We start from the raw sequence: 15,358 nt of genomic DNA, 5'->3' as shown, positions 1-15,358 counted from the left end.
TCTCAATTTGATAGTGCCAGTAGTTTGACTTTGTAGACACTAGCAAAATTTCCAAAGTCAAACCAGAGCATGACGCTGGCGTCAAGGGGCCTTGTGCCGGGGAGCCCGGGGAGGGAGCAGGGGGGACGGAGGGGTGGGCACGGACTCACCTGCGCATGCACTCCAGGGCCTGGGTGAAGACCTGTGGGGCCATGCCATGCTCGTGCTGCAGGATCAGGCACTGTTCCAGCGTCACCGACATGGCCGTGCGGTCCTTGGCGCTCTTGCAGCTGGTGAACCGGACCCCATTAAGGCGGCGGCAGATCTGCCAACAGGAACACAGGCTGTGCTTAGAAGGTGGCTGCAGAATGGAGACACACTCCACACGAGACACAGGCTCCGGAGGGCCCAGCAGGGGACGAGGTGACAGCTCAGTCCTAGGCCCAGCCACTCCCTCTGTACCGGCTCCCCAGCTTCAGGGAGCTTCGTGTCCTTCCAGGGGTGGAGATGGCGAGTGGTCCCTGCCCTGGGGCCACCCCGCCCTGCCGCACAGGTGGCGTGTGCCTGCACTCACAGGGTGCTCTTTCACAGTTCAGAGCCCCTCCCTTTAGGAGTGTCACCTTCTTCCAAACTATGACAACACCGTCTCATCAACCAGCCCTTTGCTGCTGACCACTCTGAGGATGGGTGGAGGGGCAGCAAAGACCAACTCAAGGAAGGAAGTCAGAGCAGCTCAAAGAATGCCAAGGCCAAGGCCCTGGTCAGGTCCTTAGACCTTTCTGGAAGGCACAAAACAGACCCACTGGTCTCTACTCTCCTGTCCCACACAGATGGGGACAATTCAGAAGGCCACCTCCTGACCACCAGGCCCCACAGGCCATGCATACTCCACCTCCCTCAGGCCCTGGCACAGGCAAGGTGCCAGTGTGCCTGCCCCTCACATATGAGGAGCTCGCTTGGTGGGCCACCTCCAGGCTGGGAAAGGGACACCTCAGGGCATCCCCTCGCCCCATGGTAAGGATGTCTGGGGTCACTTCATCTGCATCCCTGGGTACAATCCTTGGTACACAGTCCCGAAACCCAAAAAGCCCTAAAACAAAAGATTTTCTGAGTAAGTCTGCAGCAGCTTCATTTGGCAGCAGATCCAGAGCTGAGCTGGTGTAAGCCTATTTATAATTTTTATTTACCCCTTTTGTATAAATAATCATGCTTTTCAGTGAAGCAGCATTAATCGGTTTGATTCCAGAGTGTTTCCCAGAGTCTCCTGGGATGTTAAATCACATACGTGTTCCACGTTACATGCATATGTACCAACTGTATGCCATGTCACTTCTGAAATAAGGACATCTGTGAATTCCAAACCATCTGGCCACAAGGGGCTCAGACAGGGCCTGTGGACCTGCACCAGAGGTCTCTGCATCCACTGCTATCTGTAACACTGTGGGGGGACAGTCCCCCCAACTGCCCCCAGGTTCTGTACCCAGGGCAGGCAGGGAGCTGGGATGCCATGTGGGGCCACTTGTGAGTCCCAAAGACAAACAGGTCCCAGTGCTCCGTGGAGATGAGTTAAACCCGCCCCGTGAGGGGTGAGTGAACAACTCACCACTAAACGGCTGTGACACCAGGCTCAGAGCAGGGACCTAGAACCCCACATATTTGGAATGTTAGACACTCAGGTCATAGAGGAGATCCGAGCTGCTGCGTATGATAAAGCATTTACAGGGACTGTACCAGTCACCACAGTCTGTCTCTGGGCCTATTCCAAGATGCAGGAGGCAGGGAGTTTAGCTGGTATCAAATGCAGGTGTCTGAGGGTGACAACAACCATCAGCCTGGTTATTAAGTGCCCCATGGCACAGATTCTGTGTCAAGCTTATCAGCATTCAGGGAGCCTGAAAGTCACAGGCAATTCTGAGTATCTGCCCGAGTTTGTGGACACGCTCAGTGTCTTTCCCTTGTGTCCACATGGAGAAATGCGCCCTCTCCATTCCTGGCCCAGGTCTGGATTGTTACTGTTGTTATTATTAATATTACAGTAACACCCTTTTCCTCATGGTGACGCACACCTCAGCAGCTTGCCAGAGGATGTCCACATTCTTGTTCTTCCTGGCATGGACGTTCTGGCCCAGGAACCGCAGCAGCTCTGGCAGGCACGTCTGGCTCCGAGACCGCGGCAAGCCTGGAAGAGAAGAGGAGCTGGGAGCTGCCACCATGCCCAGGCGCGCAGCCCTGTGAGTTGTCTAGGCTCAGAAATGGCAAGATGAAGGGTTTCTGTCTGAAGGTGGAAGTTCAGTGCAATTTAAGCAAGAACGCAGGGGTGTGTTTAGGCCCCGGACCTGGCTGCCAGTGTGGTGAGCACTAAATTACTTCCACTGCCACTTCGGTTCCACCTGCAAAGGGCACTTGCTTCATCCCATTTCAGCTCTTCCAAGAAGCTGGAAGGCAGACACTGAACTGCCAAGGGCAGGAGGGAGGGAAGTAGGAGTGAGGAGGACCCATCTAGTCTTCACAACCTTCCCCAGAGATGGAGGATGCTTTGGGCAGTGGTGTCAACCACTAGGTAGGCTCTGCCATCGCTGAGGGATGTGGGAAGGGCAGCCTCCTGCAGGTGGCCTTGGAGTGGCCCAGGCAGGTGTCTTCCCACCCTCTCCAACAGCTCCCTCTGCCATGACATCTCCAAACCCTTCCCGGACCGCTCACACCAAAGATCAGTCACATGGCCATCTCACTTAATAAACCTGGGATGTTCAGACTCCTGGATCATCAGAGGAAAAGAGGAATCTCAAGGTCAGGGCTACGGATAACAGTCATGGTGCCTAAGTCTCCAGATCAAAGCCAAATACACCAAATTCTGGGATTTAGATGCACATGTAGTGCCCACTGTAAAACCTCACCCCGGTGGACACAGGATCCTGTGCTAATCATTTCATACTCTCAGTGCCATGCCAGTCAGAGGACAGCGCAGAAACACCGGAACGGAAACAGGCTTGGTCTGTGATGCAGGCTGTGGGTGCCCAGAGGAGGCAAGTTTGAGACAAATGAGAATTCAGTGTCCTGGAGGAGACCATCTTACTTCCCCAGATGAATTGCAGCTTATTCCTGGCCCCCCACCGCCCCTCCCAGTGAACACCTGCCTACTGACGAACAGAGCAGCCAGAGGGGTGTTCACCGGGTGGGTTCTACCCGCTCAGCCTCACAGACCAGCAGTTCTGCAGGGGCTAAAGGCTACATGGCTGCCATTCCCCCAACCCCCTGGGTCACAGTCCAGAGCTGCTGGCTCCGCCCTGGAGAGGCTCGTGCCCAGGTAGCTTTTGCTCCTGTAGCCACACCCTTCCTTGGCTTCATCACCAGGCCATGTTAACATCTCCTGGGGCCTTCCATCACTGGAAACTGTCCACCCCCCAAAATGCTAAGCACAGAACTCCCCCTTCCTGCCCACAGGGCTTGCCAGTGACTAAGACAGAGTGTGACAGAGGCCTGTGTGATGTAGGTGGAAGAGGACCAGCCAGAAAGGAGACCCCTGGGACTGCAATCCAAGGATAGTTCTCTGGGTGGGGTCTCGACCATGCAGAGTCTGAGCAGGTAAAAGGGCTGTCACGAGGGACAGTGAGCAAGGAAGGAGGCAGCACCTGGAAGGCCAGAAAGCAGCCGGAGTGGCAGGAAGCACACAAACTCCCAAAGTGATATCAAAGGGTTGGACCTACCACAAATGAAGAAACACTTACAATCCTCAGGCAAAACTTCCTTAAACTGCTCGAAGTAGGAATTTAATCGCACCAAACTCTCCACATTGATAACTTCTTGTAAAGATGTGTCGCCAAACCTTTGGAGGTCACAGGAGACACTGTTAGTTGGTTAATGTCACTTTCTTCTACTACAACCACAGTGCACCAAAGATTTTCTCAAACATTTACTGTACACATCAAATTCTGAGCCACGTTCCTCCTCCAAGCATAAGGTTGTCTCCACTGTGCTGGTGACAAGTTCAAACCCCTTTCATTAGTGGGAGCCATGCACAATGGGTTACAGATATGCCTAAGAGTTTAGGAGAATTCAGTCTGTACCAGCCCCCTGCACAACGCAGCACAGCAGAGCACAGCACAGAAACCCTGACTGCGCATGGCTGGGAGTCCCATGTCCTCCCACCCTGGAGGGACTTAGGAGAGGGGACAGTGGCGGGGTGAAGGCTGGGGAGTGAGGACACAGTCCTGTACGTGGTCTGAAGCTGCACTGCCTGCTGAATGACCACACCCGCAGCTGCTCCTCCTGGACTGTGTGGAGACTCTAGCTCCTCTCACCACGCAGGTTCACCCTGCCCACCTCGCAGGCATCAAGACATGCGAGGCGTAAGAGACAGGCAGAGAGGAGCCAGCACCAAGAAGGTGCAAAGCGGTCACAAAAACATGCAGGCTCTGCACTGGCTTCAAGGCCTGGCGCGCAGTCCAGCTCTACCCCTCCCTGCTGTGTGATCTCCCTGCATAGCAGCCTCTTCATGGCCCCATGTCCTTGCTCAGAGGGCAGGACTCCTTCCTGTGCGTCCATCTCAGCCTGTCCACCTCTGAGGACCACATGGATTTTCCTCTGGGTACCTGCTGCCTTGGGGATCACCCTGGGGCATGGCAGCAGAGCTTGTTCATGAGCTGTGGAGTGTCCCAGGAGCAAAATAAAAGCCCTGTACTCACCCTACCATCACGTCCTCTTCCACCTGCCACCTCGCTCACTGAGATAGGACACTGCCTCAGCCCTTCCCAAAACTGCTCTCCAGAGTCAGTGGGAATGGCAGCTGCCTTCGCAGCAGATGTAGTTCTCCTCCCTGGGACAAGCTCCCTGCAGGGCCCCGACACACCCACTCTCCCTGAAATGGGCTCCTCCATCTGCCCAGAGCATGAGCTCCTGGCTCCTGAGCTAAGCACTCCAACTCCCACTGCCAATCTAGAAACCTGGCTGTCATTCTCCTCACTGTCTCCCTCACACCTGCCCAACTGAAGACCCAGCCTTCAATTTCACTGCTGAAATCGCTTGCCACCCACATGGCCCCTGCCTGCCTCTGGCTGGACTCTTTCCAATAACCTCCTCAGCACACTGTGCCCTAACATCATTCAGGACACAGCCAGCAAGCCATCTACTAAACCTGACCATGTCCTGCCCTGCTAACAGCTCTCCCATCTCTCTCCCCACAGTTGCTAAGTGGGATGACCCTACACCTACGGGTCAACATCCATTGGGTTAAAAGCCCAGTAGGAATATAGCCTATCATCCTGGAGATCAAATGTCCTTAACAGAAAGAGATCTTTCTGTTTTAAAGCACACAAAGCACATGAATACAATGTGAAGTCAGAAAGATTTTTATGTACTAGTGATAAAGTTCACTGCAGGTTACACACATCCAAACCCCTCTTCCTCTGCAACACGTGTTCGGTACATGTGCACGCACACACTTGCACAAATGACTCCTCCCTGCTGCCTAGAAGGTGACCCTGGAGGGAGTTTACAGGCCTAAGCCTTTAGGATGAAGGTGTGGCTCTCAACCCTGCACATAGGCTTAACCTCACTACTGCCCATCCTGCCTGGGGCCGGCCTCTGGCCCTCAGGCAGTCTGTCCCCTCCTGTCTTTGCTCAGCATTCTTGGCCTGGGAAGCCAGGGTCCTCTTTTATCTCCTTATCTGACCAATTCCTACTTACTCTTCAAATCCCACTTTAGCAATCACCCTCTACAGGAAAGCTCTCACAGGCCCTCTCAGACCTTGTTAGGGCCCCTACTCCCTGCATTTATTTTCATCCTTGCACCCACATCTCTCCTACCAGCCCAAGTCTCTTGAGGACACGGGCCATGTCTGGTTCATCGCATGTCCCCACCACCAAAGACAGGGCTGGGTATATAGTTGCACTTAAAGACTGTTGGCCAAAGGAAGGAAGGGATGACAAAGTCCACCCAGCACTCAGAAACTGAAGAGGGACAAGTACACTTTCTACATCATCTCACTGACCATCCCAGCTACTCCGGTCCCTGCGATGGCAGAGCACACACCTCTCAGCCAGTGTCTGCTGCTCGTTGATGCCCACGTTGAAGAGGACGGGCTGCACCCGAAGCAGCATGCCGCTCTGGATCTCCCGAGGCAGGGCATCAAACAGGGGGCCCGGCAGAGGTATCCGCACATTAAACCCGTCCCTAGGAAACAGGAGAGAGGATGAGGAGGGGTTAGGCTTGTGATGAGGTGGTGGGAGAGGAGGTGTGTAAGAAGAGGAAAACCAGCTCTCCTCAACATGGAGTGTGGGCTGGCCATCTGGCTCAGTGATTTCCAAACTGCTGGGTGTGACCTTTAAAGGGTAAAATTAATGTAGAGCTGTGATCAGCACTTTTAACTGAATGAAACAATAAAACAAAAATGAACAGTGTATGGCAGTAACTTCTGGTCAAGATGTCAGTGAGGTAAATGCAATACTCACCTCCTCCCCCAACCACATCTTTACAACTAAACTACAAAACCACCATTATTCAAAACCACCCAAAGTCTGGCTGAATGGAAGTCCTACAACTAGGGAATTAAAGAAGAAGCCACTACAAGACTACTTGTGTTACCAGTAGACAGCCTGTCTGGACCAATGAGGAGGCTCTGGCCTGTAGCAGTGCTGGGAGCAGGCTGAGGGTGGGGAACAGGAGGAGCTGCCAAAAGGATAGAGCTAGCTAGGCCTTTGGAATGGGACCTGGGAGCCACTTGTGCATCAAGCCACACTCCTTAGGGACAGAAGTCAGAGGTTTGAGTACCGAGGGCATGCAGGTGGTCAAAGAATACCTATACGAACGGCCCAGTGTAATAGTGACGGCACCGAGTTTCTCAGTGCAATGCATGCAGTGCCAGGTTGCACTTCCATGTGCTGTGATGCTGCATTGCCCGAGTAACTGAGTGCAAGCCTTGTGAACACTCCGTCCCTGGAGCAGACGCCCCATCCCTCCCACTGAGGTTGCCCTTAGTGCTGCATGAGAGGCTGTATGGGGTTTCCAGGGATCCTTTGCTTAGGCCTATGGGTCGGTGCTGTTAGTGGGCTCTGAGTGAGGGCAACTCACTGCCTGCAGGGACTAGGGCATGGGAGGTGTGGAGTTGATGGGTCAGGGAAGTCTCCCCATTGGCCAAGATGGTGGCAGGGGGAGGTTCCTACACTGAGCATGTGCAAGGCTAACAAGATAATTGGATAGAGGAAAAAGACCTCCCTCCACTCCCAGTACCAGATTGGGGTTCAATTGGAGGAAGGCAGGCACATGCGCCATTGAAGTCAAAATGGCAGTGGGGGCAGCGCTGGACCAAAGAGGCCTGTCAGTCTAGCCTGGGGAAAGAAGAGATTGGTTGGGAGGTGAACCCACCCAAAGGCTGTGAAAGCCCCTGGTCCGTCCCACACCCAAACACAGTCCCAGAGGAACAGAAAACTCACTCTCTTTTCTCTGGCTTCCTGGTTCATGATCTGCATTTGGACGGTGGGCTCACCTATTCTCTCCATGGGCCACGTGGCCTTAGCAGCCATGGAGCCCATGGCCTTCATAAGGAAGCCTCTCTCTCAGTCTCTTGCCCACCTGGTGACACACTGGTTAGTGCGTTCAAACGACTTTGTGACCACGGCAGCCACGTGGCCCATGGCCACAAAGACTCCACACACAGCTTCCAGGGGGGAGCTTGAAATGAACTGTCATTGGGAAAAAGCTAAGCTACCTAGATGACTACTTAGTAGTCACCTGTGGGCTCCAAAGGACAGTACTTTAAAATGAAGCAGGAACTCTGGACACTGACTTTGGTCTTGGTCTTGCAGAGGAGGTGAGCTTTGAGACAGGAGTTCGCCATTCTCCCAGATGATGCAGCACCTGAATAAAACCTCTTTCCTTTTGCCCCAGCATCTGCCTCCCAAGTTTGGCTTCTGTGGCAATAGGCAGACAAATCTCCAAGGTTTTTTGTTTGATAACAACAGGAGGGGCAGAAACATGTACTGGGCTGGTCCCACACCCACGTGTGCAGAATAAAAATTGTGAGGGATTATCTTGGCTGTGGAGGTCCCCCCTATGGAGTAAGAGGTCCCAGCCCCAACCAGGCCACCAAGTCCAGGATTCCAGTGCCGGGAAGAGAAGTGTCCATAACTTCTGGCTGTAAAACCCAGTGGAGATTTAGGCTGAGGGAGACAAAGGGCAGCTGGAGCCCTAGAAGTTCCTCTTAAAGGGCCCCCACATGGACTTCCTCAGACTCACTCCCTCTGAGCACCAGCACTGGGGCAGCAGCTTGAAAGGCACCAGAGCCACATGGGGAGGAACTAAATTGTCTGGCATCAGGGCAAGAGCTGGGGGGCAGCTTTCTCCCAGACAGAACTGTTGGCAGAGACCAGTGTTTCCTTTCTAAGCCCTTCCCCTAAAGAGCAGCCAGGCAGGTGTCATATCTGAGACTCCATCAACCTGGCTCACACTGTTAACCCTACCCTGGTGATTCTCTGAGGCCACACCCAACTTTCAGGCCCACCCAAGCTGTTCCAGTGGCTTTTCCATACCAATGGCCTGTCTCGACTCATGCTTCAGATTTTCCTAAAATCTTTCAAACAAGCAGCATCTGGTCTCTGCATGCCCCATACCTCTCACCAAGTGGTCCCAGCCCTGGCACCAGCAGCAGCCAGCCTTGGTTCACAGTTTGGCCTCGTCTGGGCACCTTCAAGCCCAGAACATATAGCAGCTACCTGCATATCGCTTTAAAGCTCGTGTTGGTTGGCCCTGGGCAGAACACAGGAGGCAGTTGATCTTGGCCTGCATCTCCCAGAAGGCCTCAGACCACATTGAAGCACCACCATCCAACCATCTCCACAAGCGGTACATTCAAGGGGCAGACTCAGCAGGCACCAGAGCCCCAGTGAAGTAAGTTCTGCTCTGTGGAGTGGGCCCCCTGCACAGCTGATCCTCCATGGTGGTCAGAGGGCTGTAGTCAGTGTCACAGTCAGTCCTTGCTGATGATCAGCCTGGAGGTAAATCCCTCCCATTGACACGCCAACAGTAATCAAGACTCAGCTACAACAGGAGGGTGTACACAGCCCACATGGTATGTACACCTCAAGTGCCCAGCCTGGGTGATCAGGGAGGCTGTACCACTGGACCCTACACAATGCCTACTACATTAAGGCCACTTTACCAAGCCCGGAAGACACAGAAGTTCTACTTAATACAAAAAAACAAACACAGGGGGGCTGCCAAAATGAGGAGACAAAAAAAATGTCCCAAGTGAAAGAACAGAACAAAACTCCAGAAAAAGAACTAAACAAAATGGAGATGAGCAATCCCCTAGATGCAGAGTTCAAAACACTGGTTATAAGGATGCACAATGAACTTAGCGAGACCATCAACAGCCCCAAAAAATGACCAGTCAGAAATGAAGGATACACTAACTGAAATGAAGACTAATTTACAGGGAATCAACAATAGAGTAGATGAAGCTGAGAATCAAACTAGCGATTTGGAATATATTAAGTAAAAAACACGAGGGATATCCCATAAGACTATCAGCTGATTTCTGAGCAGAAACTTTGCAGGCCAGAGAGACTGGCAAGAAATATTAAAAGTGATAAAAGGCAAGGACCTACAACCAAGATTACTCTACCCAACAAAACTATCATTTAGAATGGAAGGACAGATAAAGAGCTTCCCAGACAAGAAAAAGTTAAAGGAATTCATCATCACCAAACTAATATTACATGAAATGTTAAAGGGTCTTCTTTAAGAAGAAGAAAAAAAGATCAAAAATATGAATAAAATGACAATTAGTATGTATCTATCAACGATTGAATCTAGAGAAACAAAATAAACAAGTCGAACATAATCAGGGTCATGGATAGAGAGAACGTTCTTATGGCTGCCAGATGGGAGAGGCGCTGGGGGGATGGGTGAAAAAGGTGAAGGAATTAAGCAGCACAATTTGGTAGTTACAGAATAATCTTGGGGCTGTAAAGTACAGCACAGGGAATATAGCCAATAATAGTCTAATAACTATGTGTGGTGTCAGATGGGTGCGAGATTTATCGGGATGATCACTTATGTAATGTCTAATCACTGTGGTGTATACCTGAAACTATATAATAATGTATGTCAGCTGTAATTAAAAAATTAAAAATTAATTTAGTAAAAAGAGTGCATGACAGGTAATAAACATAAATTAAGACACTGCTAGTTCTGAGAATTTAATAAAATACTTCTACCGATTTCCTGTGATGACAGGCAGCATGTCAGTCGATGCATTGGAAGTGGCTTGAGTGACTTTGAAGGTCACATTCCTCAAGTCCATAATTCCAAGGCTCATGTCCTCCAGCATGGCCAGCTCCTCACCTGGATGCAAAAGAGGGAAGGGGGGCTGTTAGATGGAGGGGACCTGCCACTCTCCCCATGGACTCAGCCTGGTCATAGGGTAGGGCACAAATGAAAGGTGGCACAATCAGGTGTGGCTGTGACGAGAGGTGGGGAGAGTGTGGGCAGGGGCCTGTCTAAGCCTCTTCACTGGGCACCTCGCTCCTCTCTGAGTAAATGCTGCTATGAAACCCACAGTCACATTAAAAATGCAGCTGGTGGCAACATAGCCCACACTGCCCAGCCCTTTCCTGAGGAAGGACAGTGTGGGGAGGGACACAGAAAGGCACAGAGCCTCAGAAGGAAGAGCTGGCTCTTCAGAAGTGGACAAAGACAGTATTGCAGCCAGATACTTCCACTGCACACAGCTTGATATTTACTAGATGCCTTATATTCTAAAAATTAACACTTAAAAGACATTTATTTTTACATTCTCAGAATAAATAAAAATGAAGGTAGGGAGGAAAGATCCTTTCTAGAAAGCAATTTGGAAATATCTATGAAATTTTAACATATTTCTACCATTTGGCAGAGCAACTTTCCAGTAATTCAGTGGCTACAGAAATGGGCCCACAAGGTCACAGACCATGTGCAGAGACACACACACACCAACACTGTTGTCACAGGAGGAACTCTAAGGGTCCTACAGGAAGTTGGGGCATAAAGAATCATCATCCATCTTCAACTGGGAAGATCCCCAGATACGTAACAAAAACCACAAAACAAACAGGTGGGGGTAACTATACAGGACTCTCATCTGGTTCTTGGTTACATATTTTGGCGACGTTGGATATATTTGAATCAGCACGTTATTTGTTTAATCAGAAAAATATTTAGGAAGAGAGCATGGGGTCACACATGTGTGCGCTTGCACGAAACCCCGGATCACAGAGGCAAAGGTGTGGGAGCCCAGGGTCTCACCGTAGGTACTCAGCAGGCTCTCAAACTGGGCAAGCAGCCCGATGGTGTAGAGCTGCCGCAGGAAGCCGTCGTCGTGCAGGCAGTTCCTCAGCTTGATGATGAAGCCACAGATGAGAGCAGTCAGCTGTGGGGACAGACACCTCCTCACCCAGTGGTAGTTGCCCTGGTCCCAGCTCCTCTACTTCCTCACTCCAATGGAGGTTCAGCAGGACGCATCTGCTGTGGGGCCTGGGGGTGGGAAGCACCCAGCTCTGGGACCCCAGGGAGAGTGTGCCATGCTCCAGGCTCGCTTCTCTGTTGTTCCCAAAGGTAAGTTTGGTTTTGCCTCAGCCTCTGACTTGAACTCCCTGCATTTACCCCTAGGCTAGAACCTTCTGGAAGCCAAATTAATTCCCCTCAGTGAAAGGGTCTATATACTCACAGTTCCATGCCAGCTCTGGCTAGAACCTGAGGTGACCACAACAAGGAACAGAAGTGAGAGAGGACACAGTCACTCTGCCCGTCTTCTCAGTGGGAGATGTTCCACAGGATGAGACAGGTCTCATGCGGATGGGTAAGAACACACAGAAAGCCAGCCCAACCCTCTATGGCCATTTCCTCGGCTAAATTGATGACTGGCATCTATGAAACCTGTGCCACTCATTTAAGTTCTTCCATTCCCTGAGGACAACAGAAATCACTAACACAGAAGTATACACAGCTGCAGAACTAAGCACCTGCTGTTCTATAAACAAGAAAACAGATTGCACTGACGGCGGACAGCCGTGTCTCCCTCACTAAACTCATTTGTAGCGGGGAAAAAGGTAGCAAAGAGGCCTGAGCCATTGGCAGCACCCCCATGTCCTGGGGGCAGGAGGAACAGGTGTGTGCATTCCCAGTGCCCATTGGTAGGGAAGCCAGTGTGGAATCAGACCCGCTCCTAAACACAGACAACTGAGTAGTTTCCTCCCTCTGTGTTAAAATCTAGTGCTCCATGTCGAATAAATGTAAAAGCAACAGGGGGAAGAACATGTCACCATCTGTGGTTTCTCCAAAGTACAGAGAGGGGGAACGGCTTCCTCTGCCTGTTTTCTGGGGCGGAGGTGCTGGGACCTACGGTTTGGCAGAAGACCACGTCGCGGCGGTGCTGCAGGCTCAGGTAGGTGGCTATGGTGGGCGCGCTGTCCTGCATGAGCAGGAAGACCATTGCCTTCTTGGCCTTGTCGCTCATCATGGCCACGCAGTCAGTGAGCGTGGTCAGCAGGGGGTAAAGGGCCTCACTCCATTCACCTGAGCACAGGGGGTGAGGGGAGAAGACAGCGTTTGAGAAGACTGAAGAATGAGGTTCTGGAAGGCTAACAAGGTGCCCATCTCTCACCCACACTGCTCTCCCACTGCCACTCCCACTCCCAGTCCCAGTCCCACCCTTTCTGCATCTTCTAACTCTGCCTGGCCCATGCTCTGGCCCCAAATGGTGCCAAGTTCTGCCTGGATACAATCCAGTCTCTGACCCTCCAGCCTGAAGCTTTCTATTAAACTCAAATGTTATTTCTGGGACCCTGACACAGGCCTGGTCTCCTGAACCTATGGGAACTCAACATATAAGTACTCAAGACTGTTCTTTTTGAGGGAAACAGAGAAAACAAAAACAAAAAACAAAAAAACCTCAAGTTCAAGTTGATAAATGAAGAAAATTACTCTGCAAAGGCCAAGCCCCTTTGACAGCACCAATGGTCCCCCACCCGGGGATAAAGGCACCCAGGAAAGTGACCTGTTGCCTTGCTTCTCTCGATGTAAGTATTAAGGAAGACTCCTGTCCTCGTAGAGCAAAGGACAACTCTATCCTTGTCTACCTTCGTGCAACTGGGCTGAATTCCCCTGTGCACATCTGGAAGAAAGACTGTCCCACAGCGGTTCCCCGTGTTTCCAGCTCCCAGAACGTCCCTTCCGCACTCACTCTCTTCCCCACCCCGACGTTCCTGCCCAGCTGTCATCTATTTCTAGCCTAGATTTCTTTTCTTAGGAAAATAAGGAAGCTTTGACCCTGTACCAAAACAACTTTGTAAAAAGAGAACCTCAGGGGAGAAAAACAGAGTGAAAGGTATTTTTGGCTTTGGCTCTTTTTTTCTTCCTATTTAGAAGACATTTGAAACGGAGAAGACATGCTCTCATCAGTTATATTTTTACCAGGTCACCAAACCCAGAAATAGTCACTCGGTCATCACCACTGGGTGCACCCACCACACCAAGTGCGGCAGAGGCAGTGGAGTGAACCCTGGCCAGCAGATGACTCTGAGCACGAGGTGTCAGCCACAGAATGCCCACAAATGTCACCGCACTCGGGAAGGCCCTGGGGCCGCGTGAGCAGAACATCTGCAGGAAGGGTAAGCTCTCTGCCTTAGATAAACGCAGCAAGAAGCTCGACCTGGCTCTGCTCTCTGACTGGGTGTTTAGTGCTTCATTGAAAAACAAATTTAGACAAATGCCTAAAACCTGCAGAAGAACTTCCCTATACTGTTTGGTGAATGTAGATTTTTGAAGTATACATAGCTATTCAAAACTTGGCAATGAACTAACTATACGTCAGCGCACTGTATGTGGACAAGGATTTATATGTGTAATGGAAAAAAGCAGGCTTAAATTTAGAAAGTCTACAGCAGAAAGGTCTTAGCAAATAAATCACAATGACAAAGAACCCTGGACCAAAGCGTGGAAAGTGTGAGTCCTGGGCCCCAGTGCCACTGCCGACGTGGCAGGCCGTGGGCGGGCCCCTCGACCCTCTCAGTTGTGCGGGTGCTTGACAAAATGGGAGCGATCTACTAAATAATATCCAAGTCCTTCCTCTAAAAATCTCAGAGACCATGTTTTTGTTTCTTTGAAGAACTCTGCTGAATGCATGTCAACTATATTCAGCAACTATTAACAAAGGCCAATGGCAACTAAGTTTTAGTAGCCGGAAAGTCCAGGGGAAAGGTGAGCAGTCATAAAGACTATTCATGAAGAAGTAAATGCTCTTAGAGCAACTGCTGCAATTTTACTTTCTTTTCCACTTAATGTGCATATACATGTGCCATTAACATGACAGTTATGATCATTTTAACCTGAAAATGCTCAAAACACAGGAGTGGTCCTTTCTGACTGAACAGGCCCTCTCCACACAGCTGCTTCTGACGTTGCCTACTTCTCCTTCAAAAAAATCCACAGAAGGATGACTGTTTTCCTACATTAAACACACACACACACACACACAAAGTTGGAAACAGAAAAAGCCCTGGGAGTACAGAATGAGTGGTTAGAAAGCACTGGGTGTTTGTCCTGGAGGAGAGGACATGAGGACTGGGGTGGGGCTGGGTCTGCCATCGGCATAGAGAAGGGCTCAGACTAAGCGTGAGCCACCCCCCCCCCCACGCACTGCCTGCTGAGCGCTTCACTGTTTAACCATTTTCTCACTTAAGCCACTGACACAGGTAAGGAAACAGGCTCAGCAAGGCTGAGGAAGACACACTGGAAGACTGGCCACTTGTCCATGTGGATTTCTGTGATGTGACAGTGCTTCAGAGTAGGGGTTGGGGGTAATACATTTTGGGTCAATATGAGGAGAAATTAAAATGTAAAACTTCCAAACAAAACGAATTTCAGGGACAGTAACAAGACGTCTATCCAGGACCTGTAAGGTATCTGGGACGTTAGGGTTGGTGAAGGGGTTATTTACTCTGCTTCCTTCATCAAGAAAGTCTTGCTATGAAAGAAAAGAGCAGCAACTAACAATGCCCTTAGTGATGCAGCCAACACACTGTTTGGGGCAAGCTCCTTATCTTGTTGCTAACCTGTAGCATTTCCTGGTTGGTAGCCAATCCATGGACCATACTGTTGCATTTTTCCTTATTAATAGGGAAAGGAAGGAGGGAAGGAGATTAAAAGAGAAAGGGAAAGAGAAAGTGTGTGTGTGTGTGTGTGTGTGAGAGAGAGAGAGAGAGAGAGAGAGAGAGAGAGAGAGAGAGAGAGAGAGAGAGAGAGAGAGAGAATCCAGACTCCATAAAGTTCTGCAGTAAAAGTCAAAGGAATTCTTGGCAGGGGACCTTTTAGTCCATTTGACATCAACTGTGGACATGCACCAGCATT

At 50.7% G+C, this 15,358-nt stretch overlaps 1 protein-coding gene across 14 annotated transcripts in view; it reads right to left on the bottom strand.

Moving 5' to 3' along the window:
• INPP4A (inositol polyphosphate-4-phosphatase type I A) overlaps nucleotides 1–15,358 on the bottom strand; it is a 118,695-nt gene that overhangs the window by 9,458 nt on the left and 93,879 nt on the right. For all 14 annotated transcript variants that reach the window (XM_053923735.2, XM_053923740.2, XM_053923741.2 and 11 more), the window contains 7 exons: nucleotides 12,354–12,526; nucleotides 11,258–11,381; nucleotides 10,192–10,318; nucleotides 6,008–6,148; nucleotides 3,705–3,802; nucleotides 2,046–2,158; nucleotides 150–304 (listed from right to left, as the gene is read on the bottom strand). In XM_053923735.2, coding sequence (XP_053779710.1) covers nucleotides 150–304; nucleotides 2,046–2,158; nucleotides 3,705–3,802; nucleotides 6,008–6,148; nucleotides 10,192–10,318; nucleotides 11,258–11,381; nucleotides 12,354–12,526 — 931 coding nt within the window. The remainder of the gene's footprint in view (nucleotides 1–149; nucleotides 305–2,045; nucleotides 2,159–3,704; nucleotides 3,803–6,007; nucleotides 6,149–10,191; nucleotides 10,319–11,257; nucleotides 11,382–12,353; nucleotides 12,527–15,358) is intronic.

The sequence above is a fragment of the Desmodus rotundus genome, chromosome 5, assembly GCF_022682495.2.
Source record: "Desmodus rotundus isolate HL8 chromosome 5, HLdesRot8A.1, whole genome shotgun sequence".
Classification (NCBI taxonomy): domain Eukaryota; kingdom Metazoa; phylum Chordata; class Mammalia; order Chiroptera; family Phyllostomidae; genus Desmodus; species Desmodus rotundus.
Note: the sequence above shows the minus strand (reverse complement) of the source record. Positions and strands in the feature narration are given on the sequence as shown.